This window comes from Arachis ipaensis, chromosome B7 (assembly GCF_059453495.1).
Source record: "Arachis ipaensis isolate K30076 ecotype BB chromosome B7, ASM5945349v1, whole genome shotgun sequence".
Taxonomy (NCBI): domain Eukaryota; kingdom Viridiplantae; phylum Streptophyta; class Magnoliopsida; order Fabales; family Fabaceae; genus Arachis; species Arachis ipaensis.
The window spans coordinates 17,324,670-17,352,614 of NC_142442.1; the positions used below are offsets into that span (position 1 = coordinate 17,324,670).

Below are 27,945 nucleotides of genomic sequence, written 5' to 3' on the forward strand. Positions count from 1 at the left end.
TCGTTAATTAACCTTTATTATTAATATAATTAATTTTAAAAACAAAAAAATATATATGAGTATCATTTAAATATATCGAAAAAGAGAAGAATGTCATTTTTTTTAAAGCTATTTAATTGGGTTGTAAACGTATATAAATGGTCATATTGGTTGTTATCTACATGTTTATTGTTCTGCCTTCGTCAATTACTCTCCATGAAATGTTGAAGCTCATGTGTGAATAAGCGACATCTGAAAGATGATTGCATTCATTATTTATTTGTTAGAAGGCTTGTGATGAGAAGATTCCTAATTATTAAGTATTAACCATGGTATGTTCACTATGTTTGTTCGAGAGAATACACAGACAAGTAGAGCAGTGATATTTGGTGATGATATTAAAGTAAATGAAGAGGAAAGAAGTTGCCAAGAAAATAATGATTTTTGTCATATACGACAATTTTTTAACAGAATCAATGTCTCATAATTGTGTCAAACTAAACATGTCTTTTAAAATGTAATTTTACTTTTTACATGATTAAAATTGTTAGTATTTTATTCTTTGAAGCAGAAAAATATTTTCTTTTATTATATTATGATAAATAAATAAGAATTTTTTATTTTAATTTTTTTTTTACTTTAGTTTAGTTTTCAGGTTTTTCATTAGACCAATCACTTTTAAAAATGAGATATCACTTTTTACCATATTAATTAATTGATTAAAAATAAATACACAACCATTTAATATAATATTATTTGCCCAATACGTTGAAATAGAAAATCTTCAATAATAATACAATCGAAAATATTACTCAACCCTCATTATTAACTTTTATTATATCATAATAAAACCACATATTATCATATTCCATTGCATATAATGATGGATTTGGATCACATATTAAAAGAAAAAAAATTATGTATAAACATGTTTGGGACGACGAAAAGGTTTATTATTATTTATCTTAACTGTTGTGCTAAAGTTTTATATTTTATTTTAAAAAATAAGAAAATAAGAATTATACTCTAAAAATATTAGTTATAATAATATTACCTAAATTATTTTTTATTAGTTTAATATGTAATTATAATTAATTATAATAAGAGTAGATAAAAGTATACGGTGTATCCACAATAAATAAATAAATAAATAAATATATATATATATATATATATATATATATATATATATATATATGACTATACTTTATGTATTCTTACGTATTGTTACTATAATTAATTACAATTATACATTAAATAAAAAAAATAATTTAGGTAACATATAAAAATTTTAATTTTATATTATAAATTGCTTAAAAAAATAAACTATTAAATAAAAATATACAAATAAATATATATTTAATACTAATAAATATTTTATATGCAATAAAAATTAATCAGTATATATTTATATATATTGATTAATATATTTTTAAACTAAATAATCAATCATTAAAGTAATAAAAAATATCATAATACAATAATCAAAATTATAATAAAAAATATCAAATTTATTTACAATAGTAGAATAAAAAAGTTTATAATATCAAATATGCTTTTCTATCATAAGTCATGACTAATTACTGAAAAATTTTTTTTGTATATACATACTAAAAATTAATTTTTTAACTAATTTTTAAATTTTTATCTTAATTTTTAATTTAAATATTTAAAATTAAAAAATATTTTTATAATTGTTAAAAATAGTTAATATTAATTAGTTAAAAATTAATTTTTTATACTTATTCATTCACAAATCATTCATTACTTCAAAGAAGATAATTAAAGCTAAAAGAATGAATGATGACAATAAAAGAAATGTGAAAGGACCGTTTGTTCAGTTAGGAACAGCCGCCAAAGTTGGTATCCTTCAGATTGGTCACGTTAATGTTCTTCTTCTTCCAAAGAATAGGGGCTTGCCACATGGATAGGCCCAGAATCCAAGAAAGAACAAATTAAACAAGAAGTATAGGATCAATGGCTTGGAATATATATAATAATAATAATAAACATTATAATATTAATTAATTTCATATTCAATCTTGATGGCAAAGATAATAGGAATCCATCCATTTGATCCACACAAAAAAAAAAATGTAAAAAAGTACTTAAAAGAGAAAAAAAAAAAGAAAGAGGTGTGAGACTGTGGCACAACAATGTTAGCTTTATTTATTTTTTTATTTTTCCTCAATATTCTCTCTCTTCTCTTTTTGTCCTCTTTATCAAAACCCCAAGCAAACCCCACATTCCAAGCCCCTCTCCTCTTTTGCTCTTTCATCTATTCTCTCCTTACTCCTTAGCCTCTCCCACACTTTCTACCTTTGGATCTTCTTCTTCCCCAATTGAGGTCTCTCTCTATTTTGTCCTCAATTATTATTATCTCTATTAATTATAACTATATAATATATGCTTGTCATACACAAAGCTTATGTTTGTTTTTATATTAATTTGCTAATAATACTATGCATGATTTTGTATGCATGCTAGGGTTTCGTTTTGTATTCATAGTACTATTATTCGTTGATGATTATCACTTGGAAGTTGGAACTGAAGCTTTGTGAAATCTATTTGTTTTTTCAGTTATACTTTGTACTTTTGTTTATAAGAGGAAGAAGGAGGTCCAAAGCTAATTAGGTCATTCGGATTCAAATTATATATAGAGAGAATATATGGCACCAGTTTCATTACCCCCAGGTTTCAGGTTCCATCCAACCGATGAAGAACTTGTTGCTTATTACCTCAAAAGGAAGATCAATGGCCGTAAGATTGAGTTGGAGATCATTGCTGAAGTTGATCTCTACAAGTGTGAACCATGGGACTTGCCAGGTAATGCAACTCACACACACAAAACATTTAATACAATAATTTTTTTAATTATTATAAAATAAATTAAATATTATCAATCATATTTATTGCATCAATATCAAATATTTGTTCTATCTGATAATTATTTCAAAAGTCTTCTACATTATACATATGATTTAATAACAATTATATTATATATATACACCAAAATCAACTATTAAAATTAGTTATTAATATAAAATATATATTAAAAATAAATTAAACTATATATATTTATATATAAATATATCAATTTTAATGTGTAAATAATATATTTTGTTTAATAAATGGTTAGAGTACAACAATTAATTAGACAGTCAATTATGTATATAATTTTCTTTTTTAGTATTTTCCATTTTGCAATGGAATAAAGGGTAGAAAAATTTCAAAAGGTTGCATATAATAAGTTATTTGAAATTCATATTTTTTATAGATACGTACACCTAGAACTCCTTATTAGATTGCATATACAAAATAAATGTCTTGAAACTAGTCTAGAAATCATATATATATATATATATTCTTTGGTTACTTGGTAAGCTATTTCTAGGTGCAGTTAGTTGTAAATCCCAAATTATTTTTTCATATAGAATATATTTAAAATATAAAATAAATTAAATGTCGTATATATTTATATAAAAATACATAATAATTAATTTAATTATTTATTTCTTATGTGCACATAACATATATTTTTTACAGATATTAATAACACATAGGACCCAATAATAAAAGTATCTTGAAAGAAAGAAAAAAGAAAAGAAAAAAAAAAGTGGAGGATGCCCACTTCTTTAGATGTGATGATTTATTGCTGATGATCTTTATTGAGTGATGTTGAAACACATACTTGCTTTCTTGGTCAAGTATATTTTTCCTACTACTTTAGCATCAAATATCTTATGTGATTTAGGTTAATCTTTTATATAGAATGGAAAGGATTGTACTTATGTGTATGATTTCTAGAGAGGATGGTCCCATAAACTTTATGGTTCCTATTGTGAACATCAAGATTAGTAAATGAGACAATAGTCAGATTCCCAAGTCAAAAAGCATAAAATAAAATAATAAAAAAGAAAAGAAAAGAAAAAGTGTTACAATAACGTGTGTCTACATACAATAAATATACAAGTATCATATATACAATATATTTTTTTCTCTTTTTTGAATTACTATTATGATTTTGATTATAGGGAAGTCATTGTTACCGGGGAAGGATTTGGAGTGGTATTTCTTTAGTCCTCGAGATAGGAAGTATCCAAATGGGTCAAGAACGAACCGTGCAACAAAATCTGGGTATTGGAAGGCGACAGGGAAGGACAGAAAAGTAAATTCACAATGTCGTGCTGTGGGTATGAAGAAAACCCTAGTTTACTATCGTGGAAGGGCACCTCATGGCTCTCGCACTGATTGGGTTATGCATGAATATCGTCTTGATGATAGAGAATGTGAAAATGCTTCTTCTGGCTTGCAGGTTCACTACTACCTCACTCTTTTGTTCTTATATATATATATATATATATATATATATATATATATATATATATATATATATATAATGTTACTAATTACTATAGATTCTCCTTTTCAGTTTCTACACGTTTGATAAACCTCTCTTTTTATCCTGGAAAACATACAATTTAGAAAAACTGATATTTTTTATTCATTTTGTTTCATATTAAAAAAAATAATTTTGATGCATAGCAATTTTATACATATATCAAGTTACATAAAGCAATAAAAATAACTATCTTTTATATTAATAATATAAATAATTACTCAAAATATTATGATATTATTTTTTTCAAAAATTTAAATTGGCAGAATAAAATATATAAATGATTATATTTTTAACACAACTCTTCACGCAAAAAACTCTTTTGATTTACATAAAATTTTTGCATATGTTTTTGTTTTCTTCTTTTATTTGTCTTACGTTATTTTTTTTAAAATAATAAAGATAAAATTCTAAATTTTTCTATTATTGAAATTTTAATACTTTATATCATAATATTATTTCTTTTAAGAATTTAAATTAATAAAAAAATAGATAGATAATTATATCTTTTACAAAAAAATACGTGATTAAATTAAGTAATTTTATAAACTATTTTATATTATGAATGTATTAAAATTAAACGCATTCTAACATGTTTCCGAACTGATAAAAATGAAAATTATTAATTAAATAAATCATAGTGAATCCAAAAGTGAGTTTTTGGAGTTTAACATGTGTTGGGGTGTAATTTCAGGATGCATATGCACTTTGTCGTGTGTTCAAGAAGAGTGCAGTGATAACCCCTAAAGTTGATGAGGAACATCATCATCACCATCACTATGTTAATGCTAATAATCACAATAATAGCAGCCATGCTTTGCCAATTACAAGTGATCAATCGTCAAGTATGGAGTTATATTCTGAAGGAAGGGGTGAAGATTTGGATAATAGCTCTAATTATTTGGTTCCCATCGATACTACTTGCACACTACCCCTCAACAACATGGTGATGAACAATAATAATAGTGATGCTTCTTTCAATAGTAGGGATAATAATGGGAAATGGTCACAATTTGTTTCAGAAGATCCATTGTTCAGCTTTCCAACTTCCTCCTCATCATTTGCTAATAGTTATGGATCTATAACATATCCTCCATCCAAGGTAACACAAAAAATTTCATTATTGTACAAATATTTAATACATACATTTTATCAATTCATAAAATATTTATTGGCATAGGTAAACAACTTTTAATCAGTCAACTTTAAACAATTACAATTAATAATAATTAATTTTATATTTTTTAAAAAAATAAAATTTAAATAATCACTAATTAATAACAATTAATTAGTATGAAGTGCTACTAAATTTTTAAATTTCAGTTTTTAATTAATTTTTTAAAAATTTATTATTATTTAATTAATTTAAATATTTATTTTTACGACAATAGTTGTACAAAAAATTTAGAAAGTTACTTAGTTTTTATTTTCTGTCTTTTCTAAAAATTGATCAAAAACGCTAAATTTTAAAGGATACTTAGTTGCAGCGATTATATATTAATTAAACATGAATAATTTTGCAGGTGGATATAGCACTAGAGTGTGCAAGGATGCAACATAGGTTCACCATGCCTCCATTGGAGGTAGAGGACTTCCCTCATGTTGGAACCTCGGAGCTGAAAATGACAGAATTAACCTCGGGTGCCGCATCCGCCGTGCACGGAACCCGAAACGAAACGGATATCTTGCAGGAAATTCTTTCGGTTGCTCATGCTTCCCAGGAGTTGATAAACCACTCCAGCTACTCATCATCATGGGGTGGTGATGGTGGTGGCAACCATGAAAATTGTGCAACTCATGGAGATGATTTCACTTTCATGGTTGGTAGCACTAACTACAATAATAATAATTTGAATGACATTAACTCCATGAGATATGTTGATAGAAATTGGGAAGATCCAAACAGTTCAAGATCCATTGATATTGGATATTTGGATGAAGAATTTAAGGGAGAGAGGATGGTAGAGAATTTAAGATGGGTTGGAATGTCTACAAAAGATTTAGAAAAGGTATCATATACTAGTACTAACTTTATTATATTTTTCAAGTTACATTATTTTAAGTTTCCACATAAATATATTATAGCCTGTTGAAATAGTCAATTATTTTTCTTTTTTTCTTTTTGTCCTTTTTTGTTTATATGTCACTCGTACATGTGTTTTAATATGTTTTGTTTTATCAATGCATTTAAATATAATTTACATTTTCTGAGATATTTATTATACATTGTAAGTTTAAATATATAGATATATACCGATATAAAGGGAATATTTCATTTGTTAATAAATAGATAATGAATATTTGTTTAATAAATTGTTTTTAAAAATGGACAGAACTTCACGGAAGAGCAAAAGATTGTTCCAATAGAGGATATATCAAGCTTCCGGACAAATAATAAAGAAGAAAATGAGGTGCAAGGTATCAAATTCCTATCCATGTTACTTTTATTTATTTATTTTAGTAGAATTATAAATTCATAATGATTATGTTAAGTATAAGCTTGTATTCTTTTCTTGTTTTTGAAATTACATATACTTAGCATTTACTTGTTGGAGCAGAATCTGAGCAACACCATAGCAACAAGGAACTATTGATCAATGATTTCTCATTAGGGTTCAACCCTAATAACAACAACAGCGAGAACTTTCTAGATGATGATCATAACAACATGGATAACGATGATTACTCAAGTTCTCCAAGCTTTGAAGTCATTGAGGAAATAAGGGTCAGCCATGGATCAATGTTTGTTTCGACTCGCCGCGTCGCTGACACATTCTTCCACCAAATAGTTCCTTCACAAACCGTCCAGGTTCACCTCCTCAATCCAGTGATAACAAGCAATGAAGAAGAGACATTGATGATGATAATGGAGAGGAATCAAGGGTATTTCGGGGATTTTCTTTTCAGGACAATAGCAACTGCGTTTGTGTTCATCTTTGCACTTGTATTCGTGCATTGTGATTATTTGAAGGAAGAAGTGGAATTGGTGAAGAGAAAGAGATCATCACAATCATCATCTAAGATCATGAAATGGAGCAACAATAATAAGGTTTGGTTTGTTGGTTTCAAGAGTAGTGAGAAGGGATTTGGTGCAATTTTAAAGAAAATAGGGATTTTTCTCACAATATCTTTGGCTCTTTGTACCATGTGGGCTAACCATGTTATTGTTAACCCTTGATATCTTCCTCCTAGTTTCGTTTATTTTTGTCTCTACCTTATGGAATTCTCTTGACATGGCTCAAATTAAGTTTGGGCTTTTTCCTAATTAAATTAAGTAGGAGGCTGATGTATCCATATACTTATTATAATTTTACTTTGACATATGTTGTTTGATTAATATTATAGATAATTGTAATATTCTCTCGTTAGTCATCCTTGAATTATCTGATTTTACCTCCTCTCAGCCATTCGTATTATTAGTTTGTTGTATTGTAGTAGGTTATAGATTGAATAATATCTAACTCGATCCATCATATTATTACGAAGGACAAAAAAGAGATCACTGACTATATATAAAATATAATCTAATGTGATTAATTGGTCTCCTTTTTTTTTTTTTTGGTTGTATGATTAATTGGTCTCCAATTAATACAATAGTGTCTCGTGATGTGAATTCCTTACTAATTCGAAAATGACAATAAAATACTTAACAGCTAGCACACTAACTTAACGTTCTACACAAATAAATTCTATTAGGTGGTAATACGATATAAGACGGAAAGATTACATTGTTTCACAACATTTGGAGACAAAGACGACCAATTTGCTCAGAGTTTGGCTTAGTTTTCAAAATTCTTTAATGAAGCTCCTTTGGAATTGCTGAGAGGTACAGATCAGCCACTATGAGTGCCATGTGAAGCTTTGAAGCTGAGCTAAGGGTCTCATGTATTACAAAAATGATGATGATCATTGAAAATAAAGCATGTTAATGAAAATTCTATTGATAATGTTATTGTGAACTTAATAATTATTATCTTTTGTTGTTCTTTCACTTATTTAATTCTCTCCTTAATGATTGTGTGATATCAGAATCTCAGGAGCAGAGTTAAACTTAATTTTAAGAAGAGATCAAAATTTAATTTCATAATATAAATGAATATAAAATAAATATTTTAAAAAAGGCTAAACTAAAATTTACATATAATTTATAAAAGAAATTCTAAATTTGGGTGGTCATTGTCCCCCTTTTTTTGTGAGAGGCTCCGCTCCTAAAAAATCTGATTTAAATTCGATTAAATATTATATTTTATAAATAATTTGTTCTACTTTTTAAAATATATCAAATCCAATCCTAATATTTAATACAATAAATAAATAATATTATTTTGCTATTAAATTTAAAATTTTACTTATATATATTTTATTATTAAAATCTTAATATATATTTTACTTTAAAATCAAATAGCAGATTCAATCAAACTTAAAATAATTTAAATTAAATATATATATACACCAGATACCTCAAGGCATAGTGATTGATCCATCGGAGAATCATAGAAAGATAGAGAAGCCTCCTTCCAACCCACAATGTAATTAATGTATCTAGCTAGTTCCTTTTTTATTTTATTTTTTCTTTGAAATCTAACTCCCTTGAACCTTATTGTATGTTCTAATTTCTTTCCATAAATTTATAAACATAGTGATTCTTTTTCCAGGTAAATAATGAAATAATTGAGTCACACTTGCTATGGATTTTGCTGACGATTCTATTTTGTTGGAGTATAGTTGTGGTTATATATAGGTTTATGATCTGTTCTTCTATAGTATATATACATATTTCAACTGAATTAGACTGCAACACTAGTTGCTCACCATTGATGGATAATTTATACACAGTTTCTTTCTTTTATTATTACAATTTATTTTAGGGCAATTTATGCATCTAAATTGTTTGACCCCCAATATTACACAAATACATTGTTTCCAAATTTAATACGCAAATGCATTGTTTCACTATTTTATGTAAACCGCTACAACCAGCCGCGGTTTATGTGTGTGAGTGTGTGAGTGTAAACCGCTGCTGTGCGTGTGTATGTGTGTATGTGAGTGTAAACCACTACTGGCAGTAGCGGTTTACGTGCGTGTGTGTGAGTGTAAACCGCTACTGCCAGTAGCGGTTTACGTGTATATGTGTGTATACTATTTAAATAATATTATAAATAAAAAATTTAATTTATCATTTCACAATATAATTTAAAAAATATAAATATGCATGTAATAAATTTTTTATTTGTATTTATTATTAGAAGTGAGACCAAATTACAAATAAAAAAATACAGTCTTCAAAGTATTGAATTATATAAAGCAAGACTAATTTTTTTTATTCTCATCTCTTTTAAAATTTATAAATAATAAAATAATTTATTTTTAGCCAAAAGTTTACTAAATTATATATTTTACTCTTTAAAAATCACTTCATTCTCTTTTATTTATATCAACCATACAAAGGAGATTGGAGAGTTTGGAAAATAGGTTGTGTTCTTTGCTGCTGATTTGCATTTGAAGTTCTAGCTAAATGATTTTTTTTATTTGTGCAACTTTGTTGTCTTATACCAAAAAAATAAAAATTATTTGTATTTTACAGTTGACTAATTAGATAAATAATAGTGATAGCATCATAATTTTTCTAATTAACGTAAACCGCTAGAGAAACACAGAAACCGCTAAATTAAGTTACAAAAAAAATTGAGAGAAAGAAAATGGAGTATATATTTTTTGCAATCATATGATTTATATGGATAAAAAATGAAGTAATTTTTAAAGAAAAAGTATATGCTTTAGTGAATTTTTTACTAAAAATAAATTATTTTATCATTCATGAGTTTTAGAAGGGATGAAGATAAAAAAAAATTTAGTCTTAGTTTATATATTTTAGTACTCTGTGAGTACTCACTCTTTGATTTGCTATTTAATCTCATTTTAATAATAAATACAAATAAAAAATTATTACATGCATATTTATATTTTTTAAATTATATTGTGAAATGATAAATTAAATTTTTTATTTATAATATTATTTAAATAGTATACACACATACACGTAAACCGCTACTGGCAGTAGCGGTTTACACTCACACACATGCACGTAAACCGCTACTGACAGTAGCGGTTTACACTCACATACACACGCACGTAAACCGCTGCTGGCAGCAGCGGTTTACACTCACACACTCACACACATAAACCGCGGCTGGTTGTAACGGTTTATGCACACCTGTAAACCGCTACTGCCAGTAGCAGTTTACATAAAATAGTGAAACAATGAATTTGCGTATTAAATTTGGAAACAATGTATTTGCGTAATATTGAGGGTCAAACAATTTAGATGCGTAAATTGCCCTTTATTTTAATTATAATTATAATGGTAACATTGAATTTACGTTATATTATTTAGTAACGTGAGTTTTATTTTGCTTACAATGGTATCACTGAGTTTCTGGTTATATTGTTTAGTAACGAGAGCTAGAGGATTTTTTACATAAATAAAATGGAGGCCACTCAGATAATCACGCCTAAAACGTCTTTTTTTTAAAGATGTTTTTATGTTATATTTTAATTGGTTTTGGTATAATTTATTCGGTGTTCCTCATCACATATTATTAAATTCCTCAAAAGATTTTCTTTCCAAAAACAATAAAAAACATTTAATTTGGACTAAAACAAAAAAGGTAATAGATTAACTATTAGATTTTTTTTAAAAGATTATTTACATAAAAAAATATATCACATTCATCAAAAAAAAAAATATATATATATATATATACAAGCTCTTAAAAAATTTTATAAATAAAAAAATAATTAATTTTTATTCGTATAATATATAAAATAATTACTATATTATTATTATATTATAGATTAAAATTTACTAATTTAAATTTTGTTTTTATTTTTAATATAAGCATTAGAAATAAATAATTTTTTTATAACAAGATATATTGTAATAAAATATATATAATATTAATTAATTTTTAAAAAATTCTGAAAAGATGGTTTTTTCTAATAAAGTGTTATTAAAAAATTAACATTATAAAAACTAATTTCAACCAATATGATATAATATGATATAATAGGTTATTAAATATATTTAATACAAAACACATTGAATATAAATTTTTATTGAGTTTAAATTTTAAATAATTTTTAATTAAATTTTGAATATTTTTATTTCAAAGAGTTAGAATATTTTAACATCATTTTTTTCGTATCTTTTTAATTGAGTCTTTGATTTTTTAAATTATAAACTTTATTTATAATTAAGAGTAATGTTTTAACACCACCAATTAGTCACACATATAAAAATACAAGAACAATTCTATTATCATAATTATAATCTAACTTTATAAGCAATACAATACAATAAAACTATATATAAGTAATATAACTAAATTTTATCTACATCTATAGTCACATTTCATAAATAATATAATTAAATTATATTTATGTTTATAATTAAAATATGAATAAAAATACAAAAAAGTATCAGGACGGTTAATTTTTTCATTCATAATTTTTTATTATTTTTGTTGTAAAAAATTTAATTATTTTAATAATTAATTATTTTTAAAAAAAAGATAATTGAATAACACAAAAAAGTCTTATTAAGAGTAATTTATTTATATATGATTAAAAAATAATTGAATAATTATATACGGTAAAAAATTAATATTATTAAAAAATAAAAATAAAATTTATTTTAAAATTAAAAATAAAGTTTATTTAAAAATAAAATTAAAAATCATGGTTTTTTTCTTTTTTCCAAAATTTATGTACGAGTAATTCTATAAATATTTTATGATGAATAAAAATATTAAACTCGTACTAAAATTTATTCTAATAAAATTTATTTTTATTCTACTAAACGTTAAATAAATTATTGAAAAGAATTTTGTTTCCTCCATTAGAGAAGAATGATAAACTTCCATACTTCTATTATGTTATGGCAATAATTTGGCCTGTTATTTTTTAATGTACATAATAATAATAATAATAATAAAAAACAAGTATATCACAGTAAAAAAGAAAGCACGTCACCAAATAATTTATCATCCGAATTATATATGAATCAAATTGATAATATGAGAGCTAACACTACAAAAATCGACAACAAAGTTAGAGACTTACAAAACCTTTCTTAAGATCATAGAAAAAAAAAACGTTTATATTTGTGTGATATACAAAGCAATTATCATATTATTATTATTATTATTATATATGAGCAAAAAAAGTCCAACTGAATATTTTAAAGTAAAATTTTTTTTAATATTTGATTAAATGTTCTTGTATTTAGTACTTTTTTTTGCACTTCCTCTTAGTTAAAAATATAATCATTATAATTTTTTAGTTATTATTGCTAGGGGTGTTTACAGATGGGATATGACTGAAATTTCGATCCAATTCGCACTAAACTCATTAGATCAAATTCGATATTCGCACTTTTTATGTTTGGATCAGATATAAAATATATCCATAAAATAAAAAATATAAAAAAATTTTATTTTTATAAAAAAAAAGTCAATAATTTTTTTGTTTACTTTTTTAAACATATTTACTTCTATCTGATTAGAGTGTGGATCCGATTCGATCCAATCCGATCATCTTACAGATCAGATCATATTCTCAAATTACAGATCAGATACGGATAAATACTGTGGATTTATATGGATATGATCTAATCTATGAACACCCCTAACTATTACTATAGGTTCATTGTTGCAAAAGAATGTTTCTTTTATTATAAACTATTATTAGATTTTAATTACCATTAAAACAACTGAATGGTCAACTTAATTACCATTATTATATCCATAGTTGTAAAAACCGAACTGGATCGGTTGGTTCGACCAGAAAACTAGTGAACCGGATTAGAATTGGATTATAGTCCAGTTTGGTTTACTCTTTGGACCGTTTAAGGAATAAAATCGGTGTGAACTGGTAAGAACCGGTGCAAACTGGTCTGCTTAAAAAATTTTTTAAAATGTCTCCACAAGGTCTTGAACCAAGAACCTTGGAGCAAAAATAACCTCTACTTGCCACTTAGCCATTGCACTTCTAAGTATTATATTTGACAAATACTAATTATATAGTATACATAAATATCTAATTTAATTTAATTTTTATTTTTTCTATTTTTAAAATTAATTATATTTTAATTATATACCATTATTAATATAAATATAAATTTCACTAAAAATTTATTAATTTACTTGATCTATTTTATTTCTAGTATTGTGATTAAGGTTATTTGTTTTGATGTTAGTGTTAAAATCTACTGATATTATAGTTAGATGATAGGCTTTGTGAATTAATTATTTTTTTATTGTGTCAAAATAAGATACTATTGTAGTATTAAAATTTTATGGTTTTTTTTTATATTAGTTATTTTTAGAAGTTGAGACTTGATTCTTCATAAAATGTTAGTGAAGATATGTATTTCAAATTTTAATTTTAAGTTTTTAACTATTTTATATTTTATATTTACGTGAGACCAGTTTTATCGGTTCAACCAGTGATTTATCAGTTGAACCAATAAACCAGTGAACCAGTAGCTTAATCGATGATCGGTTCGATCACTGGTTCAGTTCTAACAATTATATTTCAATCTAATTTCAAAAATTTCGATTTACTCAATTTAATAGTTATGACTCACAATTGATTCCTAATCAAGCAACAACAAATTATGTCTCCCAATTGGTTCCTAATCAGTTCTAACAATTATGTCTCCCAACTTAATAGTTATGACTCACATTGGTTCCTAATCTTATTTTTGTCACTGTCTCACAAAATCGTTAACGACATGCTGAAATGGACTAACGACTGCTACATTATACATTCTAGCGACTATTTGATGTGACAATTGAAATTTTTTTACCTTATTTTTTATTTTCAACTAAACACTTAAAACCCTAATATGAGTCACGGATACCTAAGTTAAAAAATCAAACTAAGTAAATTGAAACTTTAAAAATCAGATTAAAGCTCGAATATAACTTCAAAACAGAACTTTAACTTATGTAGTGATTAATTTAAATGAAAATCAAATAAATCAAAATTCAACATAATTTTTATCAATGTTTTTAAATTCGAAATTTCTATACCAAAATTAACTAGGATTTTTCTTTAAATTAAAAATTTAATGAAATAGTGACTTTAATTATCTTAACCAATGTCCTAATTAATTGCTTTTATGTCTTAAAAAAACCGTATATGAGAAGAAAATAATTAATTTGTCTACTTTAATAAATAGTTATTTTACTAAAATGAGAAACTATTTTTTTAAAATTTTTAAGAACTAATTAATATTATATATATTTTGTTACACTACATTTAATTATAAAAATTTTATTTATATCTAATACTTATATTAAAAATAAAAAAAATTAAATTAGTGAATCTTAATCTATAATATAATAATAATATAGTAATTATTTTATATATTGTACGAATATAAATTAATTATTTTTTTTATTTATAAAAATTTTTAAACACTTGAGCTTGTTATATATATATATATATATATATATATATATATATATATATATATATATATATATTTATTTATGAATGTGATATATTTTTTATGTAAATAATCTTTTAAAAAAAAATCTAATAGTTAATTTATTACCTTTTTTGTTTTAGTCCAAATTAAATGTTTTTTATTGTTTTTGGAAAGAAAATCTTTTGAGGAATTTAATAATATGTGATGAGGAACACCGAATAAATTATACCAAAACCAATTAAAATACAACATAAAGACATCTTTAAAAAAAGACGTTTTAGCGTGTTTATTTGAGTGGCCTCCAAATAAAATAAGGGGTAAGTACTGTTTTGGTCCCTAAAATTGAGCGTGAAAATCGAAACCGTTCCTCATCTAATTTTCGATTTAGAATCATTCTTAACGTTTTTTTTTGTATTAAAATCGTTCTTTTTAATAAATTTTTTATGTTATTCCTAAACTACCCCTAATTAAAAAAAAGAAAAGAAAACGCGTGGGGGAGGGGAAGAGGGTGAGGGGGACGGCGCCGGCGCCGGCGAAGCTTGGAGCTGCCGTCGCCGTCGTCGTCGCCGAAAGAAAGGAGAGAAAGGGATATAGAGAAGCGGGGGTGGGGAGAGAAAGAAAGGGAGGGAGGAGGGGGGAGAGAAGGGGTCCTCGCCGCCGCTCCTCGTCGCTCCTCACCGACGCCGCTCCTCTCCCTCGTCATCACCGCCTTGCCCTCGCGCCTCGCCCTCCTCGTCGAGCCGTTTCTGCTCCTCCTCCTCGCCCTCGTCGTCGCCGCCTCGCCCTCATCGTCGCGCCGTAACCTCGTCGTCACCGCCGCCTCCTCCAGAACTCTGATGATAATTTTCTGGGTTATGGGTTCTGATGATGATGATGATTTTCTGAGTTGAGTTCTTGTTTTTTTGAGTTTGAGTTCTGGATCTGAGCTCTGGATTCTGATGAGGATAACGATGATGATGTTGATTTTCTGAGTTTTGGTTGGTGTGATGCAGATGGTGATGGAGTGGCAGTGGGTGGGGAGTGGTGTTGGTGTTGGTGTTGGTGTTGGTGTTGGTGTTGGTGCTGGTGGTGATGTTGGTGCTAATGTTGGTGGTGGTGGTGGTAGAGGAAGTAATTGTGTTGGTAGTGATGAAGGTATTTTTGTCCAAAAAAAATTAAAATGACGATTTTAATACGAAAAAAACGTTAAAAACGATTCTAAATCAAAAATTAGACGAGGGACGGTTTCGATTTTCACCCTCAACTTTAGGGGTCAAAACAGTACTTTTCTCATAAAATAAAAAATAAAAAATTAGTTAGATCTGTGTTTAGTTTAATTTTCATCTATGTAAATCATATGGTTCAGAACTTAAAAAAAAAACAGAGAGAATAAGCGTTAGATTGGATTGATTTTTCCAAAACATTTATTTTCTTTATTTTGTTAAACATGAGGTTTAAGAAGGTTTTCAACAGCATTTCTGCCAACTTCAGCTAACTTTTATTTATGATTGTATTTAATAGAAGTGTCTTTGTGGATGTGTCTAATAAAAATGTCTTTTTTATAGTTGTATTTAATAGAAGTGTCTTTATAGATATATTTTCTAGATGTGTCTCCTTATACATGTGTTTAAAATATAATAATTAATTATTATTGGTAATAAATTAGCAGATAGTATATTGAAATTTTCCTTCTTATTTTGATTTTTGAGGAAAAGATGGAGAGCAAAGATATTTTATTGGTGCTTTTTTTTATTTTAATAAAAAAATTCCTTATTTACTTATTGTAAGAATTACGTTTCCGCATATTATGAACAAATCAACTTTAGTCTATGTGAAATAGAATGGATTTATTCACAATTTTGCAGCACTTCAAACTTTCTTTTTACCTTAATTTTGTTGTCTAAACCTGTGAAAATACGTTACTTCATAAGTGAAAAATAATACACAAAAATGCATTTTTTCTTTTTATTAAAATAATTAGTATATAAAGAATTTTTATTTTTAAAAAAGCCAATATTTTGGCAGGGCAGGGGAAATGTAATTTCATTATAAAAATATTTAAAATATACAATAACATATGGAAGTAAGATAGCGAAATTCAGATTTTACATAAAAGAATAAATTAAATATGTAAATATAAAATCATATTATGATTTGAATTATAGAATCCTCTTATCTAAAAAAAAATTCTAAAATTAATTAACTTATTTTTAATTAGAAGAATCTATCTACCTTGTATACCTTGTGGACACAAAACTTTTGATATCTAATTTTTATTTACAATTAAGTCCTCCTTTTAATATACAGTTTTATTATATAAACTCGGTACATTTTAATGTAATGTGTGCAATAGTTAAATGTATGATAAATATTTTACTTTTTTACTAAAAAGTGTCGGATTTCATCTTGTATTTACAAGTTCGAAGAGAAAGAAAAGAAAAAGAAAAATTTGGAGAAAAGGAAAAGAAAGTAGAGGGAAAACTTAAAATTTTTAAAACCCTTCTTGACTTCTTGTTGTGTAGATCAGTAGATGAGATAATTGTAGAAACTTTATCAAAGTTTGATGGTCTCAAGTCTCTATTGTCTGGCAACCTATAAGAACTAGAGCAATTCAGTAGACAACCTAAAAAAAGGGAAAAGCACACAACAAAATTGCTTTGCACAACATTGGAAACCACCACAGCAACAACCGTGAAAATTTGGATTACCCAGGTTCAAGAATAACATGTTTCTCCTGTTATGTAGAGCAAAAAGTTCATTTTTTTTACACAAAAAAAAAAAAAAAAAGATTGCTATGTATGTATTCTTGTCCATGCTTCTCACAAGTATCTATCAGTATACAACCTAGTGCAGATGTACTACTACATATAAACTCAGCAAATGTAGAAGGAAATTCCCATGTAACATATCTGTAGGTATGTTATGTTCTTTTTTTACAAAAAAGAAAAAAAGATTGCTATGTATGTATTCTTGTCCATGCTTCTCACAAGTATCTATCAGTAGACAACCTAGTGCAAATGTACCACTGTATATAAACTCTGCAAATGTAGAAGGAAATTCCTATACAACATATCTGTAGGTAACATATCTGCCTGCAGTCTCGCTTGGCTTGATTATCTTGACAACTTGTCCGGGCTTCAGTCCGTAATATCTTGCAACAGGGTCATCCACCTGGATTTTAGGTAGCTGAGGCAGCCCCATAAAAGAATATTAGGATTCAAGCAGCATTTTTAGAGTGATATCCTGATCACTGAAACAGTAGACAGCATTTTTATCTTCATACAACAAAGGTTAGCTAGAAAGTCAAAAATTAACATTACTTGAATCCCTTCCACAGTGTATTTCTCAAGCAAAGCGTTCTTTTCTGCATCGGTGAGTACTTGATGTACAGGGACAAGGTGGTGCTCTGTTACGTTGAACAGAAGTTCGTTTTCCTGTATCATCAACGGGTATTCTTATAAAACGAAAATGCATATGAAGCAGTAAGCTATAAAGAATACAAACAGACCAAAGCAACCATATCTGCAGCACCGAAACCTACTAACTACGAAAGACAATGGAAAAAAAAAATTGAAAATCTTAACCATTTTAAAGTATAAATAAAGCACTATGTATTTTGATTTTTGCACATATATCTCTTGGTAAAAACTTCCAATCACAAGATCAAAAGTAAAGCATATGGATAATCTGAACTGTCATTAATTATCCCTATGCTTATAAAACTAAAAAACATAAAAGAACAAAAGTTTCTAAGTATAAAATCCTATGATTTATTTAACAATGACTAGTGTATTCCAAATTCAATACAAACTATTGCAGATACTGAATATCAAAATTACGGGGAAAAAAAAAGCAGGCAGGAAAACCTGGAAAACGTCCCAGTGAAATTGGGAAGAAATTTCAGTGATACTTCTTTCGGCAAACTCTGTTATCTTCTCTTGACAAACCAAGATTGCATTAAAAACTTTCTGAGAGTGCATGCGCTTGGTGTAGGCTTTTATTTCTCCGACGCCAACCTTGCGCTTGCTGGGGAAGAAGACATAGATCTGCTCAGAAGGATTGTCTTTCTTGCATTTGTTGATAACAAGATCTTCCCTATCCTTTCCCACGAAGTTGTCAAATTCTTTCTTGAACTCTTCTATAGTATTGTTGATCTCAAGATCACTAACGAGGTAACCCCTATCCCTCAGCATTTGCAGCACCGTCTTCCTGATTCTATAGAGGTTCTTGATTTCATCTTCGGACAGAACCATCCTTCTTCTTCTTCCTCTATCACCAGCAAACAAACAACGAATTATAAAGCACATTGCAGCAAACATAACGTAGCCAGATTTTTGAAAATGTTCAGAAAGAATTCCCAAAATGCAGAAAGAAAAAAGGGGAAAACTGTTCCTGCACAATAACTATTAACGAATACGATAATTTGAGAAGAATGTAAATGGATTATACCAGAAACAGATAAATCTTTCATCAATAAATCACTCAAACCCTAAGTAAGCAAAAACTTCATAATTAAGTTAACAAATAAGGATGAAAATGCAAATGCAAATGCGTCTTACCAAATAGAAGTGTGTAACGCTAAACTGTACGGTGGAGAAGCCAAGCCACAGAATGCGCAGAGGTATATGTTGTTGCTGAGAGAGAGAGAGAGAGAGAGAGAGAGAGAGAGAGAGTTATTGAGTCTGTTAATAGTTTGTTAAGCTTAAGTATCATAGTTTGTTAGAGGTTAGTGAGTTAGTTAACCCTTTCAGTTACGGGGTTTAAGAAGGGTTTTTTCTTTCTTTCTTTCTTTCTGGGGAGAGCAGAATTGGAGAAATGTTTTGGCGGGAAAGCAGGGGGCGTAGTGTAATTTCACAATAACAAGATAACGCTATAATAATCTGGATAATTTTTAGTTAGAGTTTTTGAGTTACAATTATGTTTTTTTTAATGCAGTTTTATTAGCAAAATTTTCCAAAATGCAGGAATTTTGATGGAAATTGTCTCAAATAGAAGGTCAAAACTCGTAAATTTCAATCTCTCCTAACGTCACGATTATATTCTCGTCATTCTCCTTTTCACTAGTGCGTGATTGTATATTTGTATGTTGTAATAATTTTCTATTTTTTTAATTTTTTATTAAAATTTTTATATAAATGATCAATATAGAAAAATGAAAAATGGAATTCGAGAGAATGCAAATCCACATGAAATGAGAATGGGGCAATATTCTCCCATAACAAAGATTGGAATGGGCACAAAAACAAATTCAGGAATAGAGACGGAGCGGGAAGATATCTCTCGCTCCCACCATAACTTGCTCTGTTACCATTCCTAATAAATAGAGTTTAAGCTTGTTCAACTAATATTTTCAATTAAAATTGTATATATCTATTTGTAAAAATAGAAAATACATGTCTAAAAATATAATTATTAATTTATTTTATATTTAAATTATTTTTAAATAATAAAATAAAAACATATATTTCATTATTAAAAATACTAATGTCAAAATGATATTTATTATAAAGAATATAGACGTAACGAGATTGACAAAAATATATTGCTATCACAACAAAAAGTGGTATTTTTCTATACTTAAAATTTTAAGTCAATTTTAAAACTCTATACCAAGTTGTTTTACCAACAGAGAATTTAATCATTTTGTTTTTTTTTTGGTGACTTAATCATTTTGTTATTTGACTGTGGATACCTGTGTTATGAAAAAAATAATTATTAATTCAATATCTAAAAAATTTAGATGTAAACAAAAAGAATTATAAAAAATATTATCGACAAAATAACAATAATTTGAACAATGATAAAAATAATTAATAAATATTATATTTTTTATGAGACAAAAAATTTTTTTTTTATTTGTCAAACAATTTATCTATTTGATCTGAATTTTTACGACAACATTTGAATAAATATTTAGATAACACAAGAATTTTACAAAAATTTGATATCTACAATTTTCTTTTTATTTTTCAAAATGATGCCGTCATTCACAATAAAATATTCTTTAAAAAAAATTCACTTGATATAAAATTACTAAAATTTAAGGATAAAATAATCTTATTTTTCTAATAATATTTACAAATTTTTTTTATCAAAATATGATTTTTAAAATTTTTTTATAATATATATTTAATATTTAATTTGTTTTATTACATTTTTAAATCTTTCAAAAATTTATTTGTTGTTAACATCTTTTGAGATTATTTTTTATAGCAATGTAAACTTTATTTAAATTGGTTAACCAAATATCACAAAAATTAAACCGGCCTTAGTCACCAAAAAAAAAAAACCGGCCTTTTAAATTTTTATTGAATCAAATTGGGAAGTTCCAGTAGAAAAAAAACTGGATAGTATCCAGTGTTTAATCTCATCTTTCATTATTCTCTCTCTCCTCTTTAATTTTGGTCCCATTTGTAGAATTAAGAGTGAGAAATCACACTTTATTCTCTCAAGTGTTAAAAAAACTGGAGAAGATCCATTTCCTATATCTAATTTAAATAGGTAAATAACAGATGAATGTAACCATGGAAAACCAACGCAACTATTCAATACAAAAATGGTACGTGGCTATAACTACTATCATTTACCACGCAAGTTCTTACTCTTAAATTTCTCAATGAAACAAGCATTGTAACCTGCTATTTTTCGGAGATTAAATTGTATTTTTTTTTTTTGTATTTTCTTCCAAAAAGACCAACTCATAACACTTGACACGAATAAGACGAATCAGCAACACTGCATATCCATGTAGCAGTTCAACATAAATATCCATAATCCATATTTCTTTTTTATCACACTGTAACATGAAAGTTTCTACAAATTAATATCTTTTCTTTTCCATTTTCTCCCCTTTTTTATATGACTAGGAATCTAGGATGTAGGTTGCCAATTTCTTACCCAATCCGTCAAAGTTGAAACATTTCTATTAATATCTTCAATGGTGTCACTCTTCATAGCAATCACTCTGTCCTCTGGGTAACTTTCTTTAGCTTCCTCAAGTAGAACTTGAAAGATTTCACATTCTATGTTGTTAGAAAGCTTTGATTCATTGTAACCTCTGTCACAAAGATGAAGGAAGTGAATTTGATGAAACACCCTAGCAAAAATAGCAAATATCAACATTCAATAAGTGCTTCCCTACCTCCTACTCAAGCGGTCATACAGAACGGTGTTATCAGTTTGAAGTACAACAACGCAATCAAACCATCGCTCAGGGAAGAAATCACACCCATGATAATCCACTATATTTCCCCCTTCTTCCATTTGATCCTCAAGCTCATCACAGACCTTAAAAACCAAGCAAGGAAACACAATATGATGAGAAATGCATTAGCACTGAGGATAACATGAAAAAATGGTTCATATAACTCGAAACTACCAAAGATCTTAGTACCGAATAGGACATGTATATTCCTATGCTTAATACCAAATCTATAGGAAAATTCTCAAGAATTGCTACCAAATGCAATGAAAGGAGGAGAAAGGAATAAAAAAGACTAGTGCAAAAAGAATATATAGTATGGAAATATGTCTCCTGACACCATATGTACATTGTAGGACCTGAAATGAAATCAACTTTGAAAAAGCAAAGTGACTTGTGTCCTATAAAGAAGTGTATAAACTGTTCTTTATATCCCCATAAAACCAAATATTGCAATGAGTAAATTCAAACAGACATTAGAAAATAATCCACAAATATTAATATTACAACATTAAGCAGCAAGCATCTTTCCTATCAATGAAGGGGGGTTTCCCAATTCCATGAACAACCTATCTATAATATCACCTTAACTTGGATACTAACCATCTGACCACCGTCATTGTCATTTAAGTTAATAGTCTACATGAAATCAGCTGACCAACTACCTACGGACATCATTTTAACACAACACTTAAAACCTTTTCTCACTGGGTGGGGTTTGCTAAATGGATCCAAGACGTCATTGCATCATGTCCATGTATTGGAATGACGCATAATTTTACATTAGTTGTCACATGTCTAATATAACCCTACATGGATTCAAAGACATCTTTGCATCTTGACCATGCATAGGGATGCAACAAAGCTTTATGTAATGTCGCAAGTCAAATACAACCCTCCTTGTTTTTCCAAATTTGGGACAGACTATGTAAACACGGGCAGAGTTACTATCTAAGAACATCCACAACACAAAATGAATTTATAATTAAGAACTTCATCAAAACCCATATAAGAGAACATATATATATGCATAGATCATAACTTTACTTACAATTTGATTATTAATCCTCATGCATCTTAATATTTGAATGATTTTTTTTAAGTACCGAAAGAGAAAAGGGGGTAATAAGTTACCAAGTCTTCATTAAGGACAAAACAATCAAGCTCATCATCCCAGCCATCATGTAAGTTCTTGTCTCTGACTAAATCCCCAACATTGATGTGGCGAAGCTGTGTGGCTTCAGCTAGAGCAGTACATGTCGTAGTCTTCCCCGTCCCTGGGGTACCCGTCACCAGAATGTTTGGCCTCTTCCTCCTCCCACTTTCCTCCACCATCACTACAACCCAAAAACCTGCAAAAAAAAAAAAAAGAAATTCAATTGGAGAACACTGTTTCAGCTCATGCCACATCGATTGTTACATTCTGAAGCGCTTCATTCAATTAAAACTACAACAGGGGGATACAAATATTTTAAGAACTAATATTAAATCACTAATCATCATGACATAAACAAGGGAAACACACATAATCATGCATGCTAAAATAGCAAAAGGCATAAAATTAAGGATTATAAAACAAAACCAGATGCAGAATCCATCACCAAAAAAATAAAAATAAAAAGTAAGAAAAAAATCACAAAAACCGAACAACTCAGCACAAATAAGAAAAACCAACAACACAGCAAGGGATCAAAGAGGAGTAGAGGACCTAACGGAAATGAAGCCACTGGATGTCACCACGGTAAGGAGGCGACGACGGCGACCGGAAGGAAAAGAGGCTGGAGAACTTCGCACTGCTAGGAGAGTGAGAAGGGATTTCCAAGGTTCTGAGAACCGGACCGGTCATCGAACCGTTCTAGTTACTGGTTCATTGGTTTATTGGTCCAACCGGTCTAACCGTGGTTCAACCGAAAAAATCATTTTAAAATAAAATAATAAATAAATTATAAATAAACATCCTAAAATATAACTCATCCTATTTTTTGTCTCATGACAACACTATCATTCAGACAACATAATCATTGAATACAATGCAAAGCTACTTATTCATTGAGATCTCACATTATACAAACAACTTTCACGACTTAAGTTCACATTTTCAGCAAACAATTGTAACCAATGTTATTTTTTCTTTTACGATGATATGTACAAAACTACAAATCACGTATAGTACAAAACTACAAACTAACTGGAAATAGATATGAGCTTAGATGCATGATTATGTAGTGTAGTGAGGTGAATTTTTGTCTCTGTTGTTAACATGAGATTATACAATGCTCCCCCTGTGAATTTGTCTCCAAGAAACATTATAATATTCATGAATTCACAAAATGTTTACTCTAGGGAACCAGAGAGCATACATACTGGACTAGGCAAGTAATGCTTAACTACATTGAATAAATTTGCATGGCCTTGAATGACTTTGACTAATAACACAGATACAAATATGCATTGAAATAACCCCAATCATAAACACCATTACCAAATTAAATAAAAAATCAACCAAAAATCACCTTGCAAATCAAAAACTCAATCTCTTGAACTCAATAATTACATCCGATATCCAACTAAATAATTGCATCACAGTTATCATAAACTGATTTCAAAGCCTAGAAGCAGAGTGAAATTAAAAACATGAAGCATATAATAAATCAAAAGATTACCAATAGCAAGTTTTTTAATAAGAACAGAAGTTAAGAACAATGAAAAATGAAAAAAGATTCAACAGTTTTCAACCCAATTTTAATAAAGCTCATCACAATGATTAACAACAAAAAGTACTGAAGGAACAGTGAATCAGTAACAGGCAGTGCAAATTTAAAATTTAAAAGTTATCAATTTAAAATTTATCATCAAATACAATCAGTGAGCAAAGCCAATCAACCAAGCACTAACTAAGTATTCTGTTCTGATTCAAGCAACAAATTCAGCCACAAATTCAAGTTACAGCAACAAATTTAACAAATCCAAGTAAAGTCCCAATTTACAGTAACATTTAGATTAGCAACAAGGCAAATTTGATTAGCAATTCAGCAACAATCAGTGAGCAAAGCCAATCAACAAAGCACTAACTAAGTATTCTGTTCTGATTCTGTGACTAGGCAGCAACAAATTCAGCCACAAATTCAAGTTACAGCAACAAATTTAACAAATACAAGTAAAGTCCCAATTTACAGTAACATTTAGATTAGCAACAAGGCAAATTTGATTAGCAATTCAGCAACATGCAAAAATACAGGGAGAAGGGAAATCTGAAAAAGAGAGAACAGGGAAGGATGGTGCAGGGACTCACCAACGGTCGACGGCGAGTCGGCGACCACCCCACGGAAGGCGACGAAGCAAGAGACAACCCCACGAGTTGCTTCTGCCGCCGGCAACGAGACAGACGAACCACGAGATGCCAGTGACTGAGACAAGACTCGAGTGAGACTGGGAGGCAGAATCGAGCAGAGACAACCACGGACGATGAGCAGCAACCAACACGCACAGCTCGAGCACTCACTGGCGGAGGGAGGCGCGAGCAGCCGAGCACAGAGGAGAACGGCAAGATGCGAGCACCCAACGTGGAGGATCCGGCGAGAGGCCCGAGAGCACGAAGACAGAAGTTCTTGAATGCGATGGACGGCGGCAGCAGTCTCTCACTCCGACAGACGGCGACAACTATTGGTGGAGGCTAGGGTTTGCTTTCTTTGGTGGAGGCTAGGGCAATTTGCTAAGGAAGGAGTTGGAGAAGGGGGAATGGGGGATAACGCGTGCTTTCTGCCTTTCAAGGAAGGAAACGACGTCGTTTTCTGTAAACCGGCCGAGTTCCGGTTCGGTCCGACCCGTCGGTAACCGGCCGGTTCAACGGTTCTTAAGCGGTTTTTAATTTTGCGGATTTACACATTGGACTGGACTGTTTTTTTTGTCGGTTCTCGATTGAACCGGTTGAACCGGTTCGACTGGCCGATCCGATCCGATTTTCAGAACATTGGGGATTTCATTTAAGAATTAGGGTTTATCCGTAAGTGTCTTTTTTCCAGATCCAAAACGACGTCGTTTTTCTCTCGGCCTGTTTCCGGTCAATCCGAGTTGCCGGTTCTGAATTGGTTTTCTCATTTTCTGATTCAACACCGGTCCACCGGTTTTACTTGCAAATCGAACCGGTTTTCAGAACGTACTTCAGCAGTTCAGTTTCCCTGTTTAAGAAAATGCCATTTATATCCTCAATGAAGTGACGAACTCAAAAAAATCCTATTCGGGTCCAAACTTCTTCAGATTTGGCTCAAATTAAGGTTTAATTGTTAGAAAATTATTTTAATTTTTTAATTTGTTTGTAGGTAATACATATATTAATTGTAAATTTGTAATCACAAATTCTGCTATTTCAAATTAAATAATTTATATAATAGTGATCTTATTTATTGTTATAAATACTAAATTGAATAAGTCATTATTACTTTTGATTTGGAACTAAATGAGAATAAAACTATATATTATTTTTTGTTCTTTAGATAATTATCTTTTGGATTTTAGATATATTATCTTTTGGACTTTAGATACTATTTTATTTGGACTTTAGGATTTAATGGGTGCCATGCTCAAATATAAATAGTGCCTTTAGGGTTTCGTTCCCTAATATACCAAAGCCGTCTTTGTTGTTCTTTCTCCATCAAAAGAGAGTTGCAATTCAGCCGCCTAAAAATACAAAAGGTTTTGGTTAAGGAAGATTGAAAGAACCACAAGATTCAAATCCTTCCATCAATTTCTGATCTTTATAAGTAAAAATACGCTTTCGCGTTATGTTATATTTTTTGTGATTCAATATGGATGATATGGGTTATTGAAATTAATTTATTCCAACAAGTAATATCAGAGCCATTCATTATTTAATTATAAAAAATATTCAATTTTTTTATTTTTCTATTATCGAATCAATATATATGTATGTTGTTTACGTTATAAATTGTTGCACTTATGTGAACTTGTTTGAGTTTGTGTGTATGTGTCAATGTATATATATAAATTGATACGTATATACATATATACCAATCGATATGCCCTCATGTGTTCCTTACGTTATGACAATCCACATAAAAGAATATAAAGAAATATATATTTTTGTGTTCCTTAATCAATATATGCACGTATTATGTATGTGCGATTATGCCTATATATATATATATATGATTTTAGTATTGTTTCAGAATACATGTTATTATTGGCATTTGGATTGCTTTATATATATATTTTACTGTATCAAATTTTTTTTATTTGATATAGTAATGGATTTATTCTGGAACATTAGCACAAAGTATTATTATAATTGTCTCGTTTTTAATCATGTGTGCCATTAATTTGGTATAAAATTAATGGATTATCTTTTTGAAATATAAGGATTATTATACCCACTAATTTTTTAAAGATTGATTTTAATTTTAACGGATCAAAAATTGTTGGTACATGAGTTATAATCATATTTTTCTTTAAGGTCACAAAAGACACTATTAAAATTTAATTTCTTTTGGGATTTAAGTATTTTTTTGTTGTTACATAAGAAAATTAGCAACAATTTGGATTATCATACCTATCTATTTTATAAATATTTGGTTTTGAAATAAATTGATTAAATATTATGCTGCCAAAGTAGCCTTTTTTTTTTTAAATTAATTTATTTAAAATATTAGGAATACGGTGTTATGTAATTCATGCGAATATTGGTCAGCTCAATGGAAGGTATATATTTGGCCGAATTACATACACATATTGATAGTAAATACATGTTTGGGTAACTAATTAAGAATAAAGTAATGCTTATTATTTATGCGGACAATAATCGGCCCAAAGAAAGTTTATTTATTTGGCCAAATAATAAGCATTGCACACTTTTGTTTATTTTCTATTAGTTTGCGG

General features: G+C 28.4%; 4 protein-coding genes across 4 annotated transcripts in view; 2 read left to right on the top strand and 2 right to left on the bottom strand.

The window, feature by feature from the left end:
• Positions 1–2,239: 2,239 nt before the first annotated feature.
• LOC107608922 (NAC domain-containing protein 86-like) lies at positions 2,240–7,699 on the top strand. The gene is made up of 7 exons (XM_016310708.3): positions 2,240–2,326; positions 2,560–2,805; positions 4,014–4,294; positions 5,073–5,480; positions 5,902–6,387; positions 6,712–6,796; positions 6,937–7,699. Exons 2-7 carry the CDS (start codon positions 2,649–2,651, stop codon positions 7,554–7,556), a joined length of 2,037 nt encoding a protein of 678 aa, XP_016166194.1. The 5' UTR covers positions 2,240–2,326; positions 2,560–2,648; the 3' UTR covers positions 7,557–7,699.
• Positions 7,700–13,892: 6,193 nt separating this feature from the next.
• Positions 13,893–27,945, top strand: part of LOC107606802 (CMP-sialic acid transporter 4) — a 76,270-nt gene continuing 62,217 nt past the window's right edge. The window contains exon 1 of the mRNA XM_088493168.1: positions 13,893–13,955. The gene's annotated coding sequence lies outside the window, so the exon portion shown is untranslated. The remainder of the gene's footprint in view (positions 13,956–27,945) is intronic.
• LOC107608923 (DNA-directed RNA polymerases II and IV subunit 5A-like) lies at positions 17,913–19,108 on the bottom strand. Its single transcript, XM_016310709.3, has 3 exons — positions 18,719–19,108; positions 18,173–18,286; positions 17,913–18,038 (listed from the first exon to the last, which is right to left on the bottom strand). The coding sequence occupies exons 1-3, from the start codon at positions 19,103–19,105 to the stop codon at positions 17,913–17,915; spliced, it is 627 nt and encodes a 208-aa protein (XP_016166195.1). The 5' UTR covers positions 19,106–19,108.
• On the bottom strand, positions 21,570–25,793 carry AAK6 (P-loop containing nucleoside triphosphate hydrolases superfamily protein). The gene is made up of 4 exons (XM_088495163.1): positions 25,346–25,793; positions 23,188–23,405; positions 21,994–22,139; positions 21,570–21,909 (listed from the first exon to the last, which is right to left on the bottom strand). The coding sequence occupies exons 2-4, from the start codon at positions 23,386–23,388 to the stop codon at positions 21,723–21,725; spliced, it is 534 nt and encodes a 177-aa protein (XP_088351289.1). The 5' UTR covers positions 23,389–23,405; positions 25,346–25,793; the 3' UTR covers positions 21,570–21,722.